At 43.3% G+C, this 23,784-nt stretch overlaps 1 protein-coding gene across 3 annotated transcripts in view; it reads left to right on the top strand.

Annotated features, from left to right (window-relative positions):
* The window catches only part of col9a1b (collagen, type IX, alpha 1b), a 59,075-nt gene extending 36,060 nt beyond the window's left edge, over nucleotides 1-23,015 (top strand). For all 3 annotated transcript variants that reach the window (XM_052514290.1, XM_052514289.1, XM_052514291.1), the window contains 12 exons: nucleotides 8,680-8,733; nucleotides 8,823-8,876; nucleotides 9,102-9,155; nucleotides 10,062-10,133; nucleotides 11,376-11,411; nucleotides 14,223-14,267; nucleotides 14,390-14,422; nucleotides 15,488-15,634; nucleotides 16,069-16,123; nucleotides 18,364-18,552; nucleotides 18,668-18,745; nucleotides 21,380-23,015. In XM_052514290.1, coding sequence (XP_052370250.1) covers nucleotides 8,680-8,733; nucleotides 8,823-8,876; nucleotides 9,102-9,155; nucleotides 10,062-10,133; nucleotides 11,376-11,411; nucleotides 14,223-14,267; nucleotides 14,390-14,422; nucleotides 15,488-15,634; nucleotides 16,069-16,123; nucleotides 18,364-18,552; nucleotides 18,668-18,745; nucleotides 21,380-21,576 — 1,014 coding nt within the window. In that variant the 3' untranslated portion in view covers nucleotides 21,577-23,015. The remainder of the gene's footprint in view (nucleotides 1-8,679; nucleotides 8,734-8,822; nucleotides 8,877-9,101; nucleotides 9,156-10,061; nucleotides 10,134-11,375; nucleotides 11,412-14,222; nucleotides 14,268-14,389; nucleotides 14,423-15,487; nucleotides 15,635-16,068; nucleotides 16,124-18,363; nucleotides 18,553-18,667; nucleotides 18,746-21,379) is intronic.
* The last annotated feature ends 769 nt before the right edge of the window (nucleotides 23,016-23,784 follow it).

A 23,784-nucleotide genomic window follows, 5' to 3' on the forward strand; every position in this document is an offset into this window, starting at 1 on the left:
CTGACACTGACACTGATCTGACTGTCCTGACACAGACCTGACTGTCCTGACACTGACCTGACTGTCCTGACACAGACCTGACTGTCCTGATACTGACCTGACTGTCCTGACCTGACCTGACTGTCCTGACACTGACACTGATCTGACTGTCCTGATACTGACCTGACTGTCTTGACTGACCTGACTGACCCTGACCTGACTGTCCTGATACTGACCTGACTGTCTTGACACTGACCTGACCTGACTGACTGATACTGACCTGACTATCTTGACACTGACACTGACCTGACTGTCCTGATACTGACCTGACTGTCTTGACACTGACCTGACCTGACTGTCCTGATACTGACACAGACCGGAATGTCCTGAAACTGACCTTACTGTCCTGACACTGACCTGACACTGACTGATCTGACTGTCCTGACACTGACCTGACTGTCCTGACACAGACCTGACTGTCCTGACACAGACCTGACTGTCCTGACACTGACCTGACTGTTCTGACACTGACCTGATTGTCCTGACACTGACCTGACTGTCCTGACACTGACACTGATCTGACTGTCCTGATACTGACCTGACTGTCTTGACACTGACCTGACTGTACTGATACTGACCTGACTGTCCTGACACTGACCTGACTGTCCTGACACTGACCTGACCTGACTGTCTTGACACTGACCTGACTGTCTTGACACTGACCTGACTGTCCTGACACTGACCTGACCTGTCTGTCTGACACTGACCTGACCTGACTGTCTTGACACTGACCTGACCTGACTGTCTTGACACTGACCTGACTGTCCTGACACTGACCTGACCTGACTGTCTTGACACTGACCTGACTGACCTGACTGTCTTGACACTGACCTGACCTGACTGTCCTGACACTGACCTGACTGTCCTGACACTGACCTGACTGTCCTGACACTGACCTGACTGTCTGACACTGACTGACCTGACTGTCTTGACACAGACCTGACTGTCCTGACTGATCTGACTGACCTGACTGACCTGACTGTCTTGACACTGACACTGACTGTCCTGACTGACCTGACTGTCTTGACACTGACCTGACCTGACTGTCCTGATACTGACACAGACCGGAATGTCCTGAAACTGACCTGACTGTCCCTGACACTGACCTGACTGTCCTGACACTGACCTGACTGTCCTGATACTGACCTGACTGTCTTGACACTGACCTGACCTGACTGACTGTCCTGATACTGACACAGACCTGACTGTCCTGACACAGACCTGACTGTCCTGACACTGACCTGACTGTCCTGACACTGACCTGACTGTCTGACACTGACCTGACTGTACTGATACTGACCTGACTGTCTTGACACTGACACTGACCTGACTGTCCTGATACTGACCTGACTGTCTTGAAACTGACCTGACCTGACTGTCCTGATACTGACACAGACCGGAATGTCCTGAAACTGACCTTACTGTCCTGACACTGACCTGACTGTCCTGACACTGACCTGACTGTCCTGATACTGACCTGACTGTCTTGACACTGACCTGACCTGACTGTCCTGATACTGACACAGACCTGAATGTCCTGACACAGACCTGACTGTCCTGACACTGACCTGACCTGTCCTGACACAGACCTGACTGTCCTGACACTGACCTGACTGTCCTGACACTGACCTGACTGTCCTGACACTGACCTGACTGTCCTGACACTGACCTGACTGTCCTGATACTGACCTGACTGTCCTGACACTGACACTGATCTGACTGTCCTGATACTGACACTGACCTGACTGTCCTGACACTGACCTGACTGTCCTGACACTGACCTGACTGTCCTGACACTGACCTGACTGTCCTGACACTGACACTGACCTGACTGTCCTGACACTGACACTGATCTGACTGTCCTGACACTGACCTGACTGTCCTGACACTGACCTGACTGTCCTGACACAGACCTGACTGTCCTGACACTGACCTGACTGTCCTGACACTGACCTGACTGTTCTGACACTGACCTGATTGTCCTGACACTGACCTGACTGTCCTGACACTGACACTGATCTGACTGTCTGACACTGACCTGACTGTCCTGACACAGACCTGACTGTCCTGACACTGACCTGACTGTCCTGACACTGACCTGACTGTCTGACACTGACCTGACTGTCCTGACACTGACCTGACTGTCCTGACACTGACCTGACTGTCCTGACACTGACCTGACCTGACTGTCCTGACACAGACCTGACTTTCCTGACACTGACCTGACTCTCCTGACACTGACCTGACTGTCCTGACACTGACCTGACTGTCCTGACACTGACCTGACTGTCCTGACACAGACCTGACTGTCCTGACACTGACCTGACTGTCCTGACACAGACCTGACTGTCCTGACACTGACCTGACTGTCCTGACACAGACCTGACTGTCCTGACACTGACCTGACTGTCCTGACACTGACCTGACTGACACTGACCTGACTGTCCTGACACTGACCTGACTGTCCTGACACTGACCTGACCTGACTGTCCTGACACTGACCTGACCTGACTGTCTTGACACTGACCTGACCTGACTGTCCTGACACACCTGATCTGACTGTCCTGACACTGACCTGACTGTCCTGACACAGACCTGACTCTCCTGACACTGACCTGACTGTCCTGACACAGACCTGACTGTCCTGACACTGACCTGACTGTCCTGACACTGACACTGACCTGACTGTCCTGACACAGACCTGACTGTCCTGACACTGACCTTACTGTCCTGACACTGACCTGACTGTCCTGACACTGACCTGACTGTCCTGACTGACCTGACTGTCTTGACACTGACCTGACCTGACTGTCCTGATACTGACCTGACTGTCTTGACACTGACCTGACTGTACTGATACTGACCTGACTGTCTTGACACTGACACTGACCTGACTGTCCTGATACTGACCTGACTGTCTTGACACTGACCTGACTGTCTTGACACTGACCTGACCTGACTGTCCTGATACTGACACTGATCTGACTGTCCTGATACTGATACTGACCTGACTGTCTTGACACTGACCTGACCTGACTGTACTGATACTGACCTGACTGTCTTGACACTGACACTGACCTGACTGTCCTGATACTGACCTGACTGTCTTGACACTGACCTGACCTGACTGTCCTGATACTGACCTGACCTGACTGTACTGATACTGACCTGACTGTCTTGACACTGACACTGACCTGACTGTCCTGATACTGACCTGACTGTCCTGATACTGACCTGACTGTCTTGACACTGACCTGACCTGACTGTCCTGACACTGACACTGATCTGACTGTCCTGACACTGACCTGACTGTCCTGACACTGACCTGACTGTCCTGACACTGACACTGACCTGACTGTCCTGACACTGACCTGACTGTCCTGACACTGACCTGACTGTCCTGACACTGACCTGACTGTCCTGACACTGACACTGACCTGACTGTCCTGACACTGACCTGACTGTCCTGACACTGACACTGACCTGACTGTCCTGACACTGACCTGACTGTCCTGACACTGACCTGACTGTCCTGACACTGACACTGACCTGACTGTCCTGATACTGACACTGACCTGACTGTCCTGACACAGACCTGACTGTCTTGACACTGACCTGACTGTCCTGACACTGACCTGACTGTCCTGACCTGACACTGACCTGACTGTCCTGACACTGACCTGACTGACTGTCTGACCTGACACTGACCTGACTGTCCTGATACTGACCTGACTGTCTGACACTGACCTGACTGTCCTGACACTGACCTGACTGTCCTGACACACTGACCTGACTGTCCTGACACTGACCTGACTGTCCTGACACTGACCTGACTGTCTTGACACTGACCTGACCTGGCTGTACTGATACTGACCTGACTGTCTTGACACTGACACTGACCTGACTGTCCTGATACTGACCTGACTGTCTTGAAACTGACCTGACCTGACTGTCCTGATACTGACACAGACCGGATGTCCTGAAACTGACCTTACTGTCCTGACACTGACCTGACTGTCCTGACACTGACCTGACTGTCCTGATACTGACCTGACTGTCTTGACACTGACCTGACCTGACTGTCCTGATACTGACACAGACCTGAATGTCCTGACACAGACCTGACTGTCCTGACACTGACCTGACTGTCCTGACACAGACCTGACTGTCCTGACACAGACCTGACTGTCCTGACACTGACCTGACTGTCCTGACACTGACCCTGACTGTCCTGACACTGACCTGACTGTCCTGATACTGACCTGACTGTCTTGACACTGACCTGACCTGACTGTCCTGATACTGACACAGACCTGAATGTCCTGACACAGACCTGACTGTCCTGACACTGACCTGACTGTCCTGACACATACCTGACTGTCCCGACACAGAACTGACTGTCCTGACACAGACCTGACTGTCCTGACACTGACCTGACTGTTCTGACACTGACCTGACTGTCCTGACACTGACCTGACTGTCCTGACACAGACCTGACTGTCCTGACACAGACCTGACTGTCCTGACACTGACCTGACTGTTCTGACACTGACCTGACTGTCCTGACACTGACCTGACTGTCTTGACACTGACCTGACCTGACTGTCTTGACACTGACCTGACTGTCCTGACACAGACCTGACTGTCCTGACACTGACCTGACTGTCCTGACACTGACCGGACTGTCTTGACACTGACCTGACTGTCCTGACACTGACCTGACTGTCCTGACACTGACCTGACTGTCCTGACACAGACCTGACTGTCCTGACACAGATCTGACTGTCCTGACACTGACCTGACTGTCCTGACACTGACCTGACTGTCCTGACACTGACCTGACTGTCCTGACACAGACCTGACTGTCCTGACACAGATCTGACTGTCCTGACACTGACCTGACTGTCCTGACACAGACCTGACTCTCCTGACACTGACCTGACTGTCCTGACACAGACCTGACTGTCCTGACACTGACCTGACTCTCCTGACACTGACCTGACTGTCTTGACACTGACCTGACTGTCCTGACACTGACCTGACTGTCCTGACACTGACCTGACCTGACTGTCTTGACACTGACCTGACCTGACTGTCTTGACACTGACCTGAACTGACTGTCCTGACACAGATCTGACTGTCCTGACACTGACCTGACTGTCCTGACACAGACCTGACTCTCCTGACACTGACCTGACTGTCCTGACACAGACCTGACTGTCCTGACACTGACCTGACTGTCCTGACACTGACACTGACCTGACTGTCCTGACACTGACCTGACTGTCCTGACACTGACCTGACTGTCCTGACACTGACCTGACTGTCCTGACACTGACCTGACTGTCCTGACACTGACCTGACTGTCCTGACACTGACACTGATCTGACTGTCCTGACACTGACACTGATCTGACTGTCCTGACACTGACCTGACTGTCCTGACACAGACCTGACTGTCCTGACACAGACCTGACTGTCCTGACACTGACCTGACTGTCCTGACACTGACCTGACTGTCCTGACACTGACACTGATCTGACTGTCCTGATACTGACCTGACTGTCTTGACACTGACCTGACTGTCCTGATACTGACCTGACTGTCTTGACACTGACCTGACCTGACTGTACTGATACTGACCTGACTGTCTTGACACTGACACTGACCTGACTGTCCTGATACTGACCTGACTGTCTTGACACTGACCTGACCTGACTGTCCTGATACTGACACAGACCGGAATGTCCTGAAACTGACCTTACTGTCCTGACACTGACCTGACTGTCCTGATACTGACACTGACCTGACTGTCTTGACACTGACCTGACCTGACTGTCCTGACACTGACACTGACCTGACTGTCCTGACACGGACCTGACCCTGACACTGACCTGACTGTCCTGACACTGACCTGACTGTCCTGACACAGACCTGACTGTCCTGACACAGACCTGACTGTCCTGACACTGACCTGACTGTTCTGACACTGACCTGACTGTCCTGACACTGACCTGACCTGACTGTCCTGACACTGACCTGACTGTCTTGACACTGACCTGACTGTCTTGACACTGACCTGACTGTCCTGACACTGACCTGACTGTCCTGACACTGACCTGACCTGACTGTCTTGACACTGACCTGACTGTCCTGACACAGACCTGACTGTCCTGACACTGACCTGACCTGACTGTCTTGACACAGACCTGACCTGACTGTCTTGACACTGACCTGACCTGACTGTCTTGACACTGACCTGACTGTCCTGACACTGACCTGACTGTCTTGACACTGACCTGACCTGACTGTCTTGACACTGACCTGACCTGACTGTCTTGACACTGACCTGACTGTCCTGACACTGACCTGACTGTCCTGACACTGACCTGACTGTCTTGACACTGACCTGACCTGACTGTCTTGACACTGACCTGACCTGACTGTCTTGACACTGACCTGACTGTCCTGACACTGACCTGACTGTCCTGACACTGACCTGACTGTCTTGACACTGACCTGACTGTCCTGACACTGACCTGACTGTCCTGACACTGACCTGACTGTCTTGACACTGACCTGACTGTCCTGACACTGACCTGACTGTCCTGACACTGACCTGACTGTCTTGACACTGACCTGACCTGACTGTCTTGACACTGACCTGACTGTCCTGACACTGACCTGACTGTCCTGATACTGATACTGACCTGACTGTCTTGACACTGACCTGACCTGACTGTACTGATACTGACCTGACTGTCTTGACACTGACCTGACCTGACTGTACTGATACTGACCTGACTGTCTTGACACTGACACTGACCTGACTGTCCTGATACTGACCTGACTGTCTTGACACTGACCTGACCTGACTGTCTTGACACTGACCTGACCTGACTGTACTGATACTGACCTGACTGTCTTGACACTGACACTGACCTGACTGTCCTGATACTGACCTGACTGTCCTGATACTGACCTGACTGTCTTGACACTGACCTGACCTGACTGTCCTGATACTGACACAGACCTGAATGTCCTGACACAGACCTGACTGTCCTGACACTGACCTGACTGTCCTGACACAGACCTGACTGTCCTGACACAGACCTGACTGTCCTGACCCTGACCTGACTGTCCTGATACTGACCTGACTGTCTTGACACTGACCTGACCTGGCTGTACTGATACTGACCTGACTGTCTTGACACTGACACTGACCTGACTGTCCTGATACTGACCTGACTGTCTTGAAACTGACCTGACCTGACTGTCCTGATACTGACACAGACCGGAATGTCCTGAAACTGACCTTACTGTCCTGACACTGACCTGACTGTCCTGACACTGACCTGACCTGACTGTCCTGATACTGACACAGACCTGAATGTCCTGACACAGACCTGACTGTCCTGACACTGACCTGACTGTCCTGACACAGACCTGACTGTCCTGACACAGACCTGACTGTCCTGACACAGACCTGACTGTCCTGACACTGACCTGACTGTTCTGACACTGACCTGACTGTCCTGACACTGCCCTGACTGTCCTGACACTGACCTGACCTGACTGTCTTGACACTGACCTGACTGTCTTGACACTGACCTGACTGTCTTGACACTGACCTGACTGTCCTGACACAGACCTGACTGTCCTGACACTGACCTGACTGTTCTGACACTGACCTGACTGTCCTGACACTGCCCTGACTGTCCTGACACTGACCTGACCTGACTGTCTTGACACTGACCTGACTGTCTTGACACTGACCTGACTGTCCTGACACAGACCTGACTGTCCTGACACTGACCTGACCTGACTGTCTTGACACAGACCTGACCTGACTGTCTTGACACTGACCTGACCTGACTGTCTTGACACTGACCTGACTGTCCTGACACTGACCTGACTGTCTTGACACTGACCTGAACTGACTGTCTTGACACTAACCTGACCTGACTGTCTTGACACTGACCTGACTGTCCTGACACTGACCTGACTGTCCTGACACTGACCTGACTGTCTTGACACTGACCTGACCTGACTGTCTTGACACTGACCTGACTGTCCTGACACTGACCTGACTGTCTTGACACTGACCTGACCTGACTGTCTTGACACAGACCTGACTGTCCTGACACTGACCTGACTGTCCTGACACTGACCTGACTGTCCTGACACTGACCTGACTGTCCTGACACTGACCTGACTGTCCTGACACTGACCTGACTGTCCTGACACAGACCTGACTGTCCTGACACAGACCTGACTGTCCTGACACTGACCTGACTGTCCTGATACAGACCTGACTCTCCTGACACTGACCTGACTGTCCTGATACAGACCTGACTGTCCTGACACTGACCTGATATACTTCATCTCAGACACACAGAACTAAGTTGTGGGAGGAAATGTGTTAGAAAAGATTCTACATTGAGGATGGAATCAGGGCGGTAGCTCCACCCCCTGCTCTCTGTAAGTGTCGGGCAAGTCTACGGGCCAAATGTCCCAAATCAGTAATGGAAAAATCTGCACATTGGACAAAGTTCCTTGTTAGTTGTGGCCATCCTATGGTACGTGTATCTGTCCTCGAGAGATTATGACACTAAACTCTGTTTCTGTTGCTCTACTTCAGGGTAGCTCTGGAGAGGCAGGTCTTCTTGGAACAATAGGATCTGCTGGTAAAACAGTAAGTCCAAATCAAAGCCAAGTTGATTTAAAATGCATTTCAAGTTGTCCATCCAGTAACGACCTGTTCACTGTGATGTCTCTGTGTAGGGAGAGCAAGGCAAAGCAGGAGGTCTAGGACCCATTGGACCCATTGGTGGACCGGTGAGTATCCTGTAATTTATTATATTTCCCAGCATGCAAAGCTGTTTTTATGATGCCATCACAACCAGATTACAACTGGTAGTAATTGGGTTACAATGATGTCGGTGATGTCAATGCAACCAGTTTTGCCCTCTGGGTTCCATTTTAATGTCCTTTATCGTGCATTAATGTGTAATAAAACAAACCTCTTCTTCTCTCTTGTAATTCCCTTTGACACCTCTCTAGGGAGACAGCGGAGTACAAGGACCAGCCGGTCCACCAGGCAAACCAGGGGCCAGGGTGAGTTATTGTTGTTGTTGTTGTTGTTGTCTGGTTGCTGTGTAATGCTGTGTGTCTTCGTGTGTCTTCGTGTCAGGTATAATATAAGGATTAATGAAAGGAAACAACGACTCAATGATGACAAAGTTAGACTGGAACACCAAGATGTTTCAGAGAGAGAGAGAGAGAGAGAGAGAGGACATGGCTGTGGTTACAGAGTGGGGACCTGGCTGTGGTTACAGAGAGTGGACCTGGCTGTGGTCGCAGAGAGGGGGGACCTGGCTGTGGTTGCAGAGAGTGGGGACCTGTCTGTGGTTACACAGAAATTCCCTAGAGAATAGTTCTGAACGGGATCTCAGGATCTCACACATAGGCTATTTTCACAGTAAGGAGAGAATGAGGGCCAGGGCCAGCTGGCTGAAAGAGCCTTCTGTTGCTTTGGCATTCCTCACACACACGGTCAGCAATCAAAGGTGTGTCCAGCACAGAGAACAAAGAGACACACACACACACACACATAAGCATACAAAATAAAGATTGCAGCCAGGTTGTTAGAAATTCTCTTTCTTCTGTGCATGTTTTGAGTCACGACCCTGATATAGCCGTCTCATGAACAGTTCATTCACCAGTGTATGTTGCCCTAATGACTGAAGAGCTTGTGGTTAGTTTCTCCATACTCTGCTGTCTTATCTGAGGTTTCCACTACTTTCTGCTGTCGTGTTCTGTAGGTTTAGATATTTACATACAGTATTCCATTCAGCAGAGGCTTGTATAATCCTACAGTCACGTGTGCATACATGTTACATATGGTCTGTCCCAGGAATCTGACCCACAATCCTTGCACCGCAAGCACCTTGCTCTAAGGACATACAGTAGTGTGATTTTGACCTCTGACCTCCTTGTTGTCGCTCTTCCTTTGTTTTGTAGGGACCTAAAGGAGATCTTGGTCTTCCTGGTGTTCCCGGACCCCCAGGCCTCCCCGGAGTGAAGGGAGAGAGGGTAAGATAAGAGGACGTTCTATTCTGACTGGTATCTATCCCCTCTGTAGAGACCTGCCGTCTGGTGGGGAAACAATCACTGGTATTATACAACTAAACATACTACTGATATTATACAACTAAACTACTGATATTATACAACTAAACTACTGCTCATTGGATTAAGGCTCCATGGACCGTTTACGTTCTGCATGCCTGATATTTGATGAACAGATAGAGAAGAAGCTCAACTGAAGAGCACGGTGGCTTGTGTTTAGTCATTTCAGGTTCCACAGACTTCTTATGACAATTTTCCATTTTCATGAAACCACCAGTTTTGATTGGACTTTCCACTGTTCTGTACAATCATGAAGACAGCAATTTAGCCTCAATTACTAGCTAATAGAAAGTCAACTTCTTACCATATTCACCTGACAAGGACACACACTTTGTGAAATACATCCTTTTGACCCCCTCTAGTGTTACAAGTTCAATCGTGCATTTATAAGACTAGTCTTACTGTTGCTTTCCATAGTAGTATAACTAGTGTTGTTGTCTAACTGTGTAAATCTACTGTATAACGTTACATAGTAGTATAACTAGTGTTGTTATCTAACTGTGTAAATCTACTGTATAACGTTACATAGTAGTATAACTAGTGTTGTTATCTAACTGTGTAAATCTACTGTTATAAGGTTACATAGTAGTATAACTAATGTTGTTATCTAACTGTGTAAATCTACTGTATAACTTTACATAGTAGTATAACTAGTGTTGTTATCTAACTGTGTAAAGGTTCTACTGTTATAATCTACTAGTTGTTATTATTATTATTATTATTATTATAAGGTTACATAGTAGTATAACTAATGTTGTTATCTAACTGTGTAAATCTACTGTATAACTTTACATAGTAGTATAACTAGTGTTGTTATCTAACTGTGTAAATCTACTGTATAACTTTACATAGTAGTATAACTAGTGTTGTTGTCTAACTGTATAAATCTACTGTATAACTTTACATAGTAGTATAACTAGTGTTGTTATCTAACTGTGTAAATCTACTGTATAACTTTACATAGTAGTATAACTAGTGTTGTTGTCTAACTGTATAAATCTACTGTATAACTTTACATAGTAGTATAACTAGTGTTGTTGTCTAACTGTATAAATCTACTGTATAACGTTACATAGTAGTGTAATTGTTTAACTGTACTGTAGTTTAAATATTTTCAATAGTGAACTGGTTTCTCCTCCACTTCAGGGAGAAGCTGGAGAAGGAGGACCTAAAGGAGAGCAGGTAAGAAATCCATCTTTTAAAATGTCTGTTTATCTCTCACAACAATATCTGGCTGCATCTTAAAGTCAATGTGATACTCCAGCAGCAGAGTGTGGATGGGCCCTTTCCAGTTTCAGGTTTTATTAGTCGTATGTTCAGGATACACATGGTAGACACTGTCCGACCAAATGCTTACTGGCAGGTTCCTTCTGGACAACGCAACAACAATAAGAAATAAGAAATGATAAGAAAACAACAAAATAAATGGTTCAGTAATTTAATTTAACAATTTATAGTCCAACATAGTAGAATAACAATGTATAGTCCAACATAGTAGAATAACAATTTATAGTCCAACATAGTAGAATAACAATGTATAGTCCAACATAGTAGAATAACAATTTATAGTCCAACATAGTAGAATAACAATGTATAGTCCAACATAGTAGAATAACAATGTATAGTCCAACATAGTAGAATAACAATTTATAGTCCAACATAGTAGAATAACAATGTATAGTCCAACATAGTAGAATAACAATTTATAGTCCAACATAGTAGAATAACAATTTATAGTCCAACATAGTAGAATAACAATGTATAGTCCAACATAGTAGAATAACAATTTATAGTCCAACATAGTAGAATAACAATGTATAGTCCAACATAGTAGAATAACAATTTATAGTCCAACATAGTAGAATAACAATGTATAGTCCAACATAGTAGAATAACAATTTATAGTCCAACATAGTAGAATAACAATGTATAGTCCAACATAGTAGAATAACAATTTATAGTCCAACATAGTAGAATAACAATGTATAGTCCAACATAGTAGAATAACAATGTATAGTCCAACATAGTAGAATAACAATGTATAGTCCAACATAGTAGAATAACAATTTATAGTCCAACATAGTAGAATAACAATGTATAGTCCAACATAGTAGAATAACAATTTATAGTCCAACATAGTAGAATAACAATGTATAGTCCAACATAGTAGAATAACAATGTATAGTCCAACATAGTAGAATAACAATGTATAGTCCAACATAGTAGAATAACAATGTATAGTCCAACATAGTAGAATAACAATGTATAGTCCAACATAGTAGAATAACAATTTATAGTCCAACATAGTAGAATAACAATTTATAGTCCAACATAGTAGAATAACAATTTATAGTCCAACATAGTAGAATAACAATTTATAGTCCAACATAGTAGAATAACAATGTATAGTCCAACATAGTAGAATAACAATGTATAGTCCAACATAGTAGAATAACAATGTATAGTCCAACATAGTAGAATAACAATTTATAGTCCAACATAGTAGAATAACAATGTATAGTCCAACATAGTAGAATAACAATTTATAGTCCAACATAGTAGAATAACAATGTATAGTCCAACATAGTAGAATAACAATGTATAGTCCAACATAGTAGAATAACAATGTATAGTCCAACATAGTAGAATAACAATGTATAGTCCAACATAGTAGAATAACAATTTATAGTCCAACATAGTAGAATAACAATGTATAGTCCAACATAGTAGAATAACAATGTATAGTCCAACATAGTAGAATAACAATTTATAGTCCAACATAGTAGAATAACAATGTATAGTCCAACATAGTAGAATAACAATTTATAGTCCAACATAGTAGAATAACAATGTATAGTCCAACATAGTAGAATAACAATGTATAGTCCAACATAGTAGAATAACAATGTATAGTCCAACATAGTAGAATAACAATGTATAGTCCAACATAGTAGAATAACAATTTATAGTCCAACATAGTAGAATAACAATGTATAGTCCAACATAGTAGAATAACAATGTATAGTCCAACATAGTAGAATAACAATTTATAGTCCAACATAGTAGAATAACAATTTATAGTCCAACATAGTAGAATAACAATGTATAGTCCAACATAGTAGAATAACAATGTATAGTCCAACATAGTAGAATAACAATTTATAGTCCAACATAGTAGAATAACAATTTATAGTCCAACATAGTAGAATAACAATGTATAGTCCAACATAGTAGAATAACAATGTATAGTCCAACATAGTAGAATAACAATTTATAATAACAATGTATAGTCCAACATAGTAGAATAACAATGTATAGTCCAACATAGTAGAATAACAATTTATAGTCCAACATAGTAGAATAACAATTTATAGTCCAACATAGTAGAATAACAATGTATAGTCCAACATAGTAGAATAACAATTTATAGTCCAACATAGTAGAATAACAATGTATAGTCCAACATAGTAGAATAACAATGTATAGTCCAACATAGTAGAATAACAATTTATAGTCCAACATAGTAGAATAACAATTTATAGTCCAACATAGTAGAATAACAATGTATAGTCCAACATAGTAGAATAACAATGTATAGTCCAACATAGTAGAATAACAATTTATAATAACAATGTATAGTCCAACATAGTAGAATAACAATGTATAGTCCAATATTTACACATGTTTTGGTGGGCAAGTGGTTAAATTGTGCAGTATTTAGCAATCATAATAAGAATCTGGTAGCAGCTGTTGAGATGTGTGTGTAGCATGAATGTATATATGTGTGTGTGTGTGTGTGTGTGTTTCTAACTTACCCTTGGCATTTGTTATTTCCAGAAGAGTGATTTTACCCCAAAATAATTTATATTGGTTTTGTGTGTGTGTGTGTGTGTGTGTGTGTGTGTGTGTGTGTGTGTGTGTGTGTGTGTGTGTGTGTGTGTGTGTGTGTGTGTGTGTGTGTGTGTGTGTGTGTGTGTGTGTGTGTGTGTGTAGGGGGGACAAGGTTCTGAGGGAACTTCTGGAGACAAAGGAGATGTTGTAAGTTATCACTCCAGCAAGGATTCATTGCATCCAACCCAACCTCACATTGGAGCCTTTTAAACAACCTGTTTTAACTCCACCTGTACTAATCCTCTGTGTTTCTCTCATTTGTATAATAGGGTGACCAAGGGGAAGCTGGACCCAAAGGAGTGGTGAGTTCTGTACTCTTCTAGAAACAGTTCCATGTCTCCAACCAGGAATATAACGTTGAGACAGTTTATCTGCACCCATAGAGTGTTAGTAGTAGTGCTAAGTGGTTAACCAACATTTAGGGGGGGTTTCAACGTTTAAAAAAAAAACAAATTGACTGATGTTGTTTCAATTATTTGAATTCTATTTCGTTCGAGCTCCATGTGCAGTTTCTGTAGAGATAAATCAGAGCCTGAAGTGTATTTGGAAACAGGCTCAGCTAATGAATGAAGCCTGAAGTGTATTTGGAAACAGGCTCAGCTAATGAATGAAGCCTGAAGTGTATTTGGAAACAGGCTCAGCTAATGAATGAAGCCTGAAGTGTATTTGGAAACAGGCTCAGCTAATGAATGAAGCCTGAAGTGTATTTGGAAACAGGCTCAGCTAATGCAAGTTTTGAGCAGAGTAAGACAGCTTAAGGAGGTCGGGCCACAGGACGAGATCTCCAAGGTCATCCATTTCAGGCCTGTAACATCAGGGGTTTCTGTCATCCAAAACGAGACGAGACCTCTGCAATACGATCTTCCGGGTTTTTCTTGTTCCAGATAAAAGCAGATATTAGTTTATTCCATGGCTGGCTCCCCAGCACCCCCTGAACTCAGAAGTCTTCATTGTTTTTCTTGTTCCAGATATTAGTTTATTCCATGGCTGGCTCCCCAGCACCCCCGGAACTCAGAAGTCTTCATTGTTTTTCTTGTTCCAGATAAAAGCAGATTCCATGGCTTCCATTTCAGGCCTGTAACATCAGGGGTTTCTGTCAGATCCATGGCTGGCTCCCCAGCACCCCGGAACTCAGAAGTCTTCATTGTTTTTCTTGTTCCAGATAAAAGCAGATATTAGTTTATTCCATGGCTGGCTCCCCAGCACCCCCTGAACTCAGAAGTCTTCATTGTTTTTCTTGTTCCAGATATTAGTTTATTCCATGGCTGGCTCCCCAGCACCCCCGGAACTCAGAAGTCTTCATTGAGCTCAGTACCACCCATGTAATGTTGTTCTGATCCAGTTGTGTCTCCCCTCTCTGTCTCCAGGTTGGAAACCCAGGAGAGCCTGGTAACAGAGGGCCAGAGGGTAGCAGAGGGCAGCCTGGCATCGAGGGCCCAGCTGGTACTTCTGGACCACGTGGCATGCAGGGCAACAGGGGCGCACCAGGAATCAGGGGGTCACAGGGACCGGCGGTAGGTACTCCCAAACCACCTCCACCCAAAACTCTGAAGACTATACACCTGAACTTACTTACAAACTTACTAACTTACATACTTACTTACTAATTAACTTACGTGCTTACTTATATACCTACAAACTCACTTACATAGTACTTACTTACTTACTTAAGTACATACATGCCTACTTACTTACATACTTTCATACCTACTTACATACTTAGTTACTAACCTACATACTTACTAACTTATTTACATACTTACTTACTTACAAATGTACTAACTTACTGCTAGGCCTTTCCCTCCTGGATCTTAGGCCATGGACAACAGTTTTCCAGTGTGTCCAGCATAACACAACTAGGGCTTTTACATAATGCATTTCAGAAGCCAAATCTATGTTTATTAAAGCTGTTTTCTCATCATAAACCTTTTGTTATGTTATCCTTCAGGGTAAAGAACCAAGCGATCAACACATCAGACAAGTCTGCATGAGAGTTATGCAAGGTAAGAATATTGCACACTGTCATTCCTTCAGTGTCTTTAAAATCAATGTATCCCACTCTACCTTTAAGTGTAAACACTCTGTAATATCCCCAACCTCATTGTTTATACTATAGACCAGGGGTATTCAACTCTGACCCTATGAGGTCCGGAACCTGCTGCTTTTCTGTCCTACCTAATAATGAATTGCACATAGCCAGTGTCCCAGGTCTAAATCAGTCCCGGATTAGAGGGGAACAATGAAGAAATGCAGTAGAACTGGCTTCGAGGTCCAGAGTTGAGTTTGGGGGATATAGCATATCTGACTTGACAGTTTGAAGAGAGGGAAGCAGAAAAAACCCCATCATAAATACGCTTCAACCTTTGTTAGTTTGATGGATAACAGACTCCTGAACCCCAGAAATGCTGAAGTGGCAGCCTGTTTTTTTTGTCTCTCTCCCTGGGCCCTCTTACAGTATCCCACCCCCTCCTCCCACTACCACTACTCTCCTCCTAAACTCATTACTTTTTTATACCCAATGTGCTGAAAAATGTATTTCACCTCCAGAGGACCTGCACTTTTGCTAAAAGCAGAAAAGCAAAGACTGGAATTTGGAGTGTAAAATACCAAGCCAAAAGCCTTAGGAGTTTTATGTCGAACTCTTGGCACCATAAATACACATATATATCTTTCAGTTTCTTAAGGATCGTACCCTTTTTTTTAAATGTTCGCCTCAAATGACATACCCAAATCTAACTGCCTGTAGCTCAGGACCTGAAGCAAGGATATGCATATTCTTGATAACATTTGAAAGGTAACACTTTGAAGTGTGTGGAAATGTGAAATTAATGTAGGAGAATATAAAACATTAGATCTGGTAAAAGATAATATAATCAAAACAAACATGCATTTATTTTTGTGTTTCATCATCTTTGAAATGCAAGAAAAAGCCCATACATTAAGGTAGGATCCTAGGTGTAATTTAGATTCTGTCCACAAGATGACAGCAGTGTGTGTGCAAAGTTTCAGTCTGATCCAGATAACAATTACCTCACTACACAATATTTTGCATCAAGTCTGCCAGGAGTTTGCCCAAATGTGCCAAATTGGTCAATTTATACATTTTCAAGTACATAACTATAGAGAACATACAAAAATGCTATGGTAATAAAATATTAAAGTTTAACACTCCCAGGAATGTTATACATGGTGGATCTAGATCATGATGGATCTAGATGGCCAAGCGGGGTGGTTGTGGAGCCAGAGACAGCAGTGGGGTCAAACTATAGAACCCAGTTCCTACATTTAAATATAAAAACGACACTACATTTTATCTCTGGGACCCTCAGGATGACAAATCAGAGTAAGATTACTGAATGTATGTACATTATTTACCTTCAGAGGTGAATGTATCAAACCACCAGCCGTGATAAAAGTGTTTTGTTGTGCACTATCCTCAAACAATAGCAGGGTATGTTTTGTGTGTAATAGCTACTGTAAATTGGACACTGCAGTTAGTTAACAATAATTTAAGCTTTCTGCCCGTATAAGACATGTCTTTGTCCCGGAAAGTTGGCTGTTGTATGCAATGTTTTCTAGTCACATTATCACATATTGAGCAATAACTGTCCTGGTTTAGGGACACCAATCCCTTAGAGTTGAATGTTTTCCGATAAGTATTTTCACTCTGCTCAATTTACCGAGGCAGACTTGAATGTGTAAGAATAAGGAGGACTACAATTTTTATAACATTTATAAAAAGGCCTTCATTAAAGTTCCATTTTCATCTCAATATCAAATCATTTCTGGGAAAACAATTGAGTACCTTATTGTGATTGTTTTAAATTGAAATGGTCAACAATACATTTAGCAAAGAGACATTTCTCAAGCAAGAATTTTGCTAACACTGTCTGGGAGTGGTCTAAGTGGGGAGGGGAAACTGAAAACTAGCTGTCATTGGCAGAGAGGTTTGGAACTATCTTTCTTATTGGTCTATTAACTGATTTATCACCTGGTAATGTCACCAGGCAGGCCAAAACGCCATCCCACCAAAAGAGGCAGAAATCTTAGGCGGTCTTTTCAAACAGCCCCTACACTAAAAGGGAATTATCCTAATTTTCACAATTTCACAGTATTATTCCAATATTAAAGTGTGGAAATATATATAAAACAAAGGAAATCACATTTTGGACTGCACTGGGCCTTTAATACATTTGATTGATTAATTGTTTGCTCATCATTCCCTTTCCTCTTGCTCCAACAGAGCAGCTAGCCCAGTTGGCTGCCAGTCTAAGGAGGCCGGAGTCTGGAGCAGCGGGCCTGCCTGGTAAGCCAGGGCCTCCTGGTCCTGCCGGACCCCCAGGGGACAGTGGCTTCCCTGGGCAGGCTGGAGCAAGAGGACTGCCTGGCCTCAAAGGACCTCCAGGACTCCTAGGACTCAAAGGACCCAAAGGTGGGGAGAGGATTTTTAATGTTACTGTTATTTGAAAATGTGAAAGCAAAATTCAGCTCATGTACCCAAAGGAGTTTTAGAATAACCCTTGTAATTAACATGCTGTGTGGCGCAGGTGAATTGGGCGACAGAGGAGACCGAGGTCCCACGGTGCGAGGGGCCAAGGGCCAGCCAGGACCTCCCGGTCTACCAGGTGAGTGACATCAACCTTGATCCCCATGGAGAAGTGAACCATCAGTAGCTTACTTTTTCTTTATGTTCTAATCCTAGTCTTGGTCTTGGTTGTAGATATTCTAGTCTTGGTCTTGGTTGTAGATATTCTAGTCTTGGTCTTGGTTGTAGATGTTCTAGTCTTGGTCTTGGAGGTTGTAGATATTCTAGTCTTGGTCTTGGTTGTAGATATTCTAGTCTTGGTCTTGGTTGTAGATATTCTAGTCTTGTCTTGGAGGTTGTAGATATTCTAGTCTTGGTCTTGGTTGTAGATATTCTAGTCTTGGTCTTGGAGGTTGTAGATATTCTAGTCTTGGTCTTGGAGGTTGTAGATATTCTAGTCTTGGTCTTGGTTGTAGATATTCTAGTCTTGGTCTTGGTTGTAGATATTCTAGTCTTGTCTTGGAGGTTGTAGATATTCTAGTCTTGGTCTTGGTTGTAGATATTCTAGTCTTGGTCTTGGAGGTTGTAGATATTCTAGTCTTGGTCTTGGAGGTTGTAGATATTCTAGTCTTGGTCTTGGAGGTTGTAGATAGTCTAGTCTTGGTCTTGGAGGTTGTAGATAGTCTAGTCTTGGTCTTGGAGGTTGTAGATATTCTAGTCTTGGTCTTGGAGGTTGTAGATATTCTAGTCTTGGTCTTGGATGTTGTAGATATTCTAGTCTTGGTCTTGGAGGTTGTAGATATTCTAGTCTTGGTCTTGGAGGTTGTAGATATTCTAGTCTTGGTCTTGGAGGTTGTAGATATTCTAGTCTTGGTCTTGGAGGTTGTAGATATTCTAGTATTGGTCTTGGAGGTTGTAGATATTCTAGTCTTGGTCTTGGAGGTAGTATTTTCTTAATAGCACTGACTTGGTAAATGTACTTGATATGATTGTGATGTGTTGTTGTCTCACCTAGCTATCTTAATGCATAAGAGTGTTTGCTGAATGACTAAAACGTAAAATGTACACAATGTTTTATTCTTGGTCTTGGCGGTATTAGATGTTCTAGTCTTGGTCTTGGCGGTATTAGATGTTCTAATCTTGGTCTTGGCGGTATTAGATGTTCTATTCTTGGTCTTGGAGTTTCTAAATGTTCTAGTCTTGGTCTTGGAGTTTCTAAATGTTCTAGTCTTGGTCTTGGAGTTTCTAAATGTTCTAGTCTTGGTCTTGGAGTTTCTAAATGTTCTATTCTTGGTCTTGGAGTTTCTAAATGTTCTAGTCTTGGTCTTGGAGTTTCTAAATGTTCTATTCTTGGTCTTGGAGTTTCTAAATGTTCTAATCTTGGTCTTGGAGTTTCTAAATGTTCTATTCTTGGTCTTGGCGGTATTAGATGTTCTATTCTTGGTCTTGGAGTTTCTAAATGTTCTAGTCTTGGTCTTGGAGTTTCTAAATGTTCTAATCTTGGTCTTGGCGGTATTAGATGTTCTAGTCTTGGTCTTGGAGTTTCTAAATGTTCTATTCTTGGTCTTGGAGTTTCTAAATGTTCTAATCTTGGTCTTGGAGTTTCTAAATGTTCTATTCCTGGTCTTGGCGGTATTAGATGTTCTATTCTTGGTCTTGGAGTTTCTAAATGTTCTAGTCTTGGTCTTGGAGTTTCTAAATGTTCTAGTCTTGGTCTTGGAGTTTCTAAATGTTCTATTCTTGGTCTTGGAGTTTCTAAATGTTCTAGTCTTGGTCTTGGAGTTTCTAAATGTTCTATTCTTGGTCTTGGAGTTTCTAAATGTTCTAGTCTTGGTCTTGGAGTTTCTAAATGTTCTATTCTGGGTCTTGGAGTTTCTAAATGTTCTAGTCTTGGTCTTGGAGTTTCTAAATGTTCTAGTCTTGGTCTTGGAGTTTCTAAATGTTCTAATCTTGGTCTTGGCGGTATTAGATGTTCTAGTCTTGGTCTTGGAGTTTCTAAATGTTCTATTCTTGGTCTTGGAGTTTCTAAATGTTCTAATCTTGGTCTTGGAGTTTCTAAATGTTCTATTCTTGGTCTTGGCGGTATTAGATGTTCTATTCTTGGTCTTGGAGTTTCTAAATGTTCTAATCTTGGTCTTGGCGGTATTAGATGTTCTAGTCTTGGTCTTGGAGTTTCTAAATGTTCTATTCTTGGTCTTGGAGTTTCTAAATGTTCTAGTCTTGGAGGTGTAGATATTCTAGTCTTGAGGTGAGTTGAACAAGGAAAGAGTTTGCTAACATACTGTATTCCATTTGGTTTTGTGTTTGGCCGCAACCGTTCGTTATCATTAGCAAAAGGTCTGAGAACACAAGTGTCTGTTTTAGGTCTAAACTGCTTTATAAAAATAATCAAGTGGCCATGTAGACTTTACACAATATTTAGTAGGAATAGCTAAGTCATTTCAGTTTGAATATTGTGGCTAAAAAGTCGCAGTAATCCTTTTTAAAAAGTAGCTGTTTGATGTTTCACCGTAACATTTTGGAATGTTCATTCAAGTCATTCAACTGTAATTGTTACTCTGGTAACATGTTTGCCACAAGCAGAAGCCTTATTGATCTCGCCTTTGGACTTAGAGTCTTTAGAATGTTCTACTTTTGAGTCCTTGAGGTTCTAGTCTTGAGTCTTTGAGGTTCTGTATGTTCTACTTTGGTGTAAGATGGTTTAGCTAACTCTTCTCGAACTCTAACTCTACAGGTGAGCCCGGAAAGCCTGGTTACGGCCAGGAGGGACGTGACGGCGAGAGAGGACCTCCAGGTGTTCCTGGCCAGGCTGGTGTACCTGGGCCTCCTGGTAATGCTGGCCCCAACGGCTACTGCGACCCATCGTCCTGCAACCTCAGACCGGGGGACATTGACACCAGCATCAAGGGCCCGGAGGGAACTAGAAACTAGAGCCACCACCCAGTGGAGGCTGGTGTCACTTTAAATCTGAGGACTGGATCTAATGGCTGTAATGGAATGAATGGAAAAGTTTCAAACACCTTGGATTCTGTTCCATTTATTCCATTAGAGCCATCACTATGACCCATCCCCCCTTCACCAGCTTCCACTGCCCAACACCCAGAGAGGGGTAGAGACAGAGACAGAGACTAAGATGGCATATGGTCGGACATCTCCCACCCCAACCCTGGGAGCACACAACATCCTCACAGCCTCTACTCTGAAAGGCTGTTGCTGTTGAGTCCATTCTAACGTATCTGCAGTGTTTTGTGAGAGTGTTCTGTGCTAGCCAGATCTCTATCGGATATGAAGGAGTCTTCCACTTCCACAAATGCGAAACAAAACTAATTATTTTGTTGCAAAACAATAATAATCCTGAACCTGTTTGGACGTGTAACAGTTTTTTACATGACAGATTTTCTTTTTCTTTTGTTGTTTTCAGAAATGGGTGCTCTATTTTAAGATATTAATGTTTTGAAGACTATATTTGTTTTTATTCCACCGTCCCTGTAAACCTAAATGTCCTTAATAACCACCAGACAAATCACCTGCCCTTAATAACCACCAGACAAATCACCTGTCCTTAATAACCACCAGACAATTCACCTGTCCTTAATAACCACCAGAAAAAAACATATTTCCTTAATAACCACCAGACAAACCACCTGTCCTTAATAACTACCAAACAAACCACCTGTCCTTAATAACTACCAAACGAACTACCTGTCCTTAATAACCACCAGAAAAAATATACCTGTCCTTATTAACCACCAGACATTTACCTGTCCTTATTAACCACCAGACATGCACCTGTCCTTATTAACCACCAGACATGCACCTGTCCTTATTAACCATCTGGCTGTATTTGTATGTTCCCTTTCCTCCTTTCCTCTCACTGAAACAGCTGTATACTGTAGCCAACATGTTGATTTCAGCAGCGGCTGCATCCACATCAAATCACGCTAATTCCTCCCCAATAAAGTAAAACCATAAAGCAATACCAGGATTGCCTTTAGCCCAAAGTGTATTTGTTTTGTATATGTAATGTACTGCATCATGTTCTATATTGAAGTATCATATACCAAAGATAGACCTGGTGAAAAACAGTGATATCAGTTTGTAGAGAAAGTACCTGGGGTATTTCCAGCCCCCTGCTTTCCTTCCAGAAACATAAATAAAGAGATAGAAGATAGGACTGACACCAAGCCACACTGACTGACGGACCTTCCATATGCGCTGTACATCTCTGTAAATTATTTTCAATTGTGGTTCCTTATATTTCCTACAAAAAATAACTATCCTAATGATTGAATGTGAGGTTTGTTCTCATTGTACAGTGTGAGGAGGATTCTGAGAGATGATTCTTTTGAAAATAAATGTAATATTCCCTTCATAGTATTCTGTTCACTGTTGAGTACCATGTCACCCATAGAAATGAAGTCACTAGAATGGAACATTCCCTTCATAGTATTCTGTTCACTGTTGAGTACCATGTCACCCATAGAAATGAAGTCACTAGAATGGAACATTCCCTTCATAGTATTCTGTTCACTGTTGAGTACCATGTCACCCATAGAAATGAAGTCACTAGAATGGAACATTCCCTTCACAGTGTTCTGTTCACTGTTGAGTACCATGTCACCCATAGAAATGAAGTCACTAGAATGGAACTTTCCCTTCATAGTATTCTGTTCACTGTTGAGTACCATGTCACCCATAGAAATGAAGTCACTAGAATGGAACATTCCCTTCATAGTATTCTGTTCACTGTTGAGTACCATGTCACCCATAGAAATGAAGTCACTAGAATGGCAATTCCCTTCATAGTATTCTGTTCACTGTTGAGTACCATGTCACCCATAGAAATGAAGTCACTAGAATGGCAATTCCAATGCGATTCTATTTCTATGTGAAATACTCTCAGGGTTTGGAGAGATGGAGAAAAGTAAGTCAGTTGTTTCTATTTTATTATATGATGATGATGATGATACTATTTGAGTGTGACATCACAGTTTGTACAAATATCTATGAGGAGGATCTAGAAATTTATTTTTTTCTGTGACTTTTTCACTCCAAATAAAGCAATGCTGCGTTCAGTTTTAAAATATATTTCCAACTTTTTAAATATTGGACTCAAATCTACTGCTGGAATACTCAGAA

Source organism: Oncorhynchus keta, unplaced genomic scaffold, assembly GCF_023373465.1.
Source record: "Oncorhynchus keta strain PuntledgeMale-10-30-2019 unplaced genomic scaffold, Oket_V2 Un_scaffold_17242_pilon_pilon, whole genome shotgun sequence".
In the NCBI taxonomy this organism is placed as follows: Eukaryota; Metazoa; Chordata; class Actinopteri; order Salmoniformes; family Salmonidae; genus Oncorhynchus; species Oncorhynchus keta.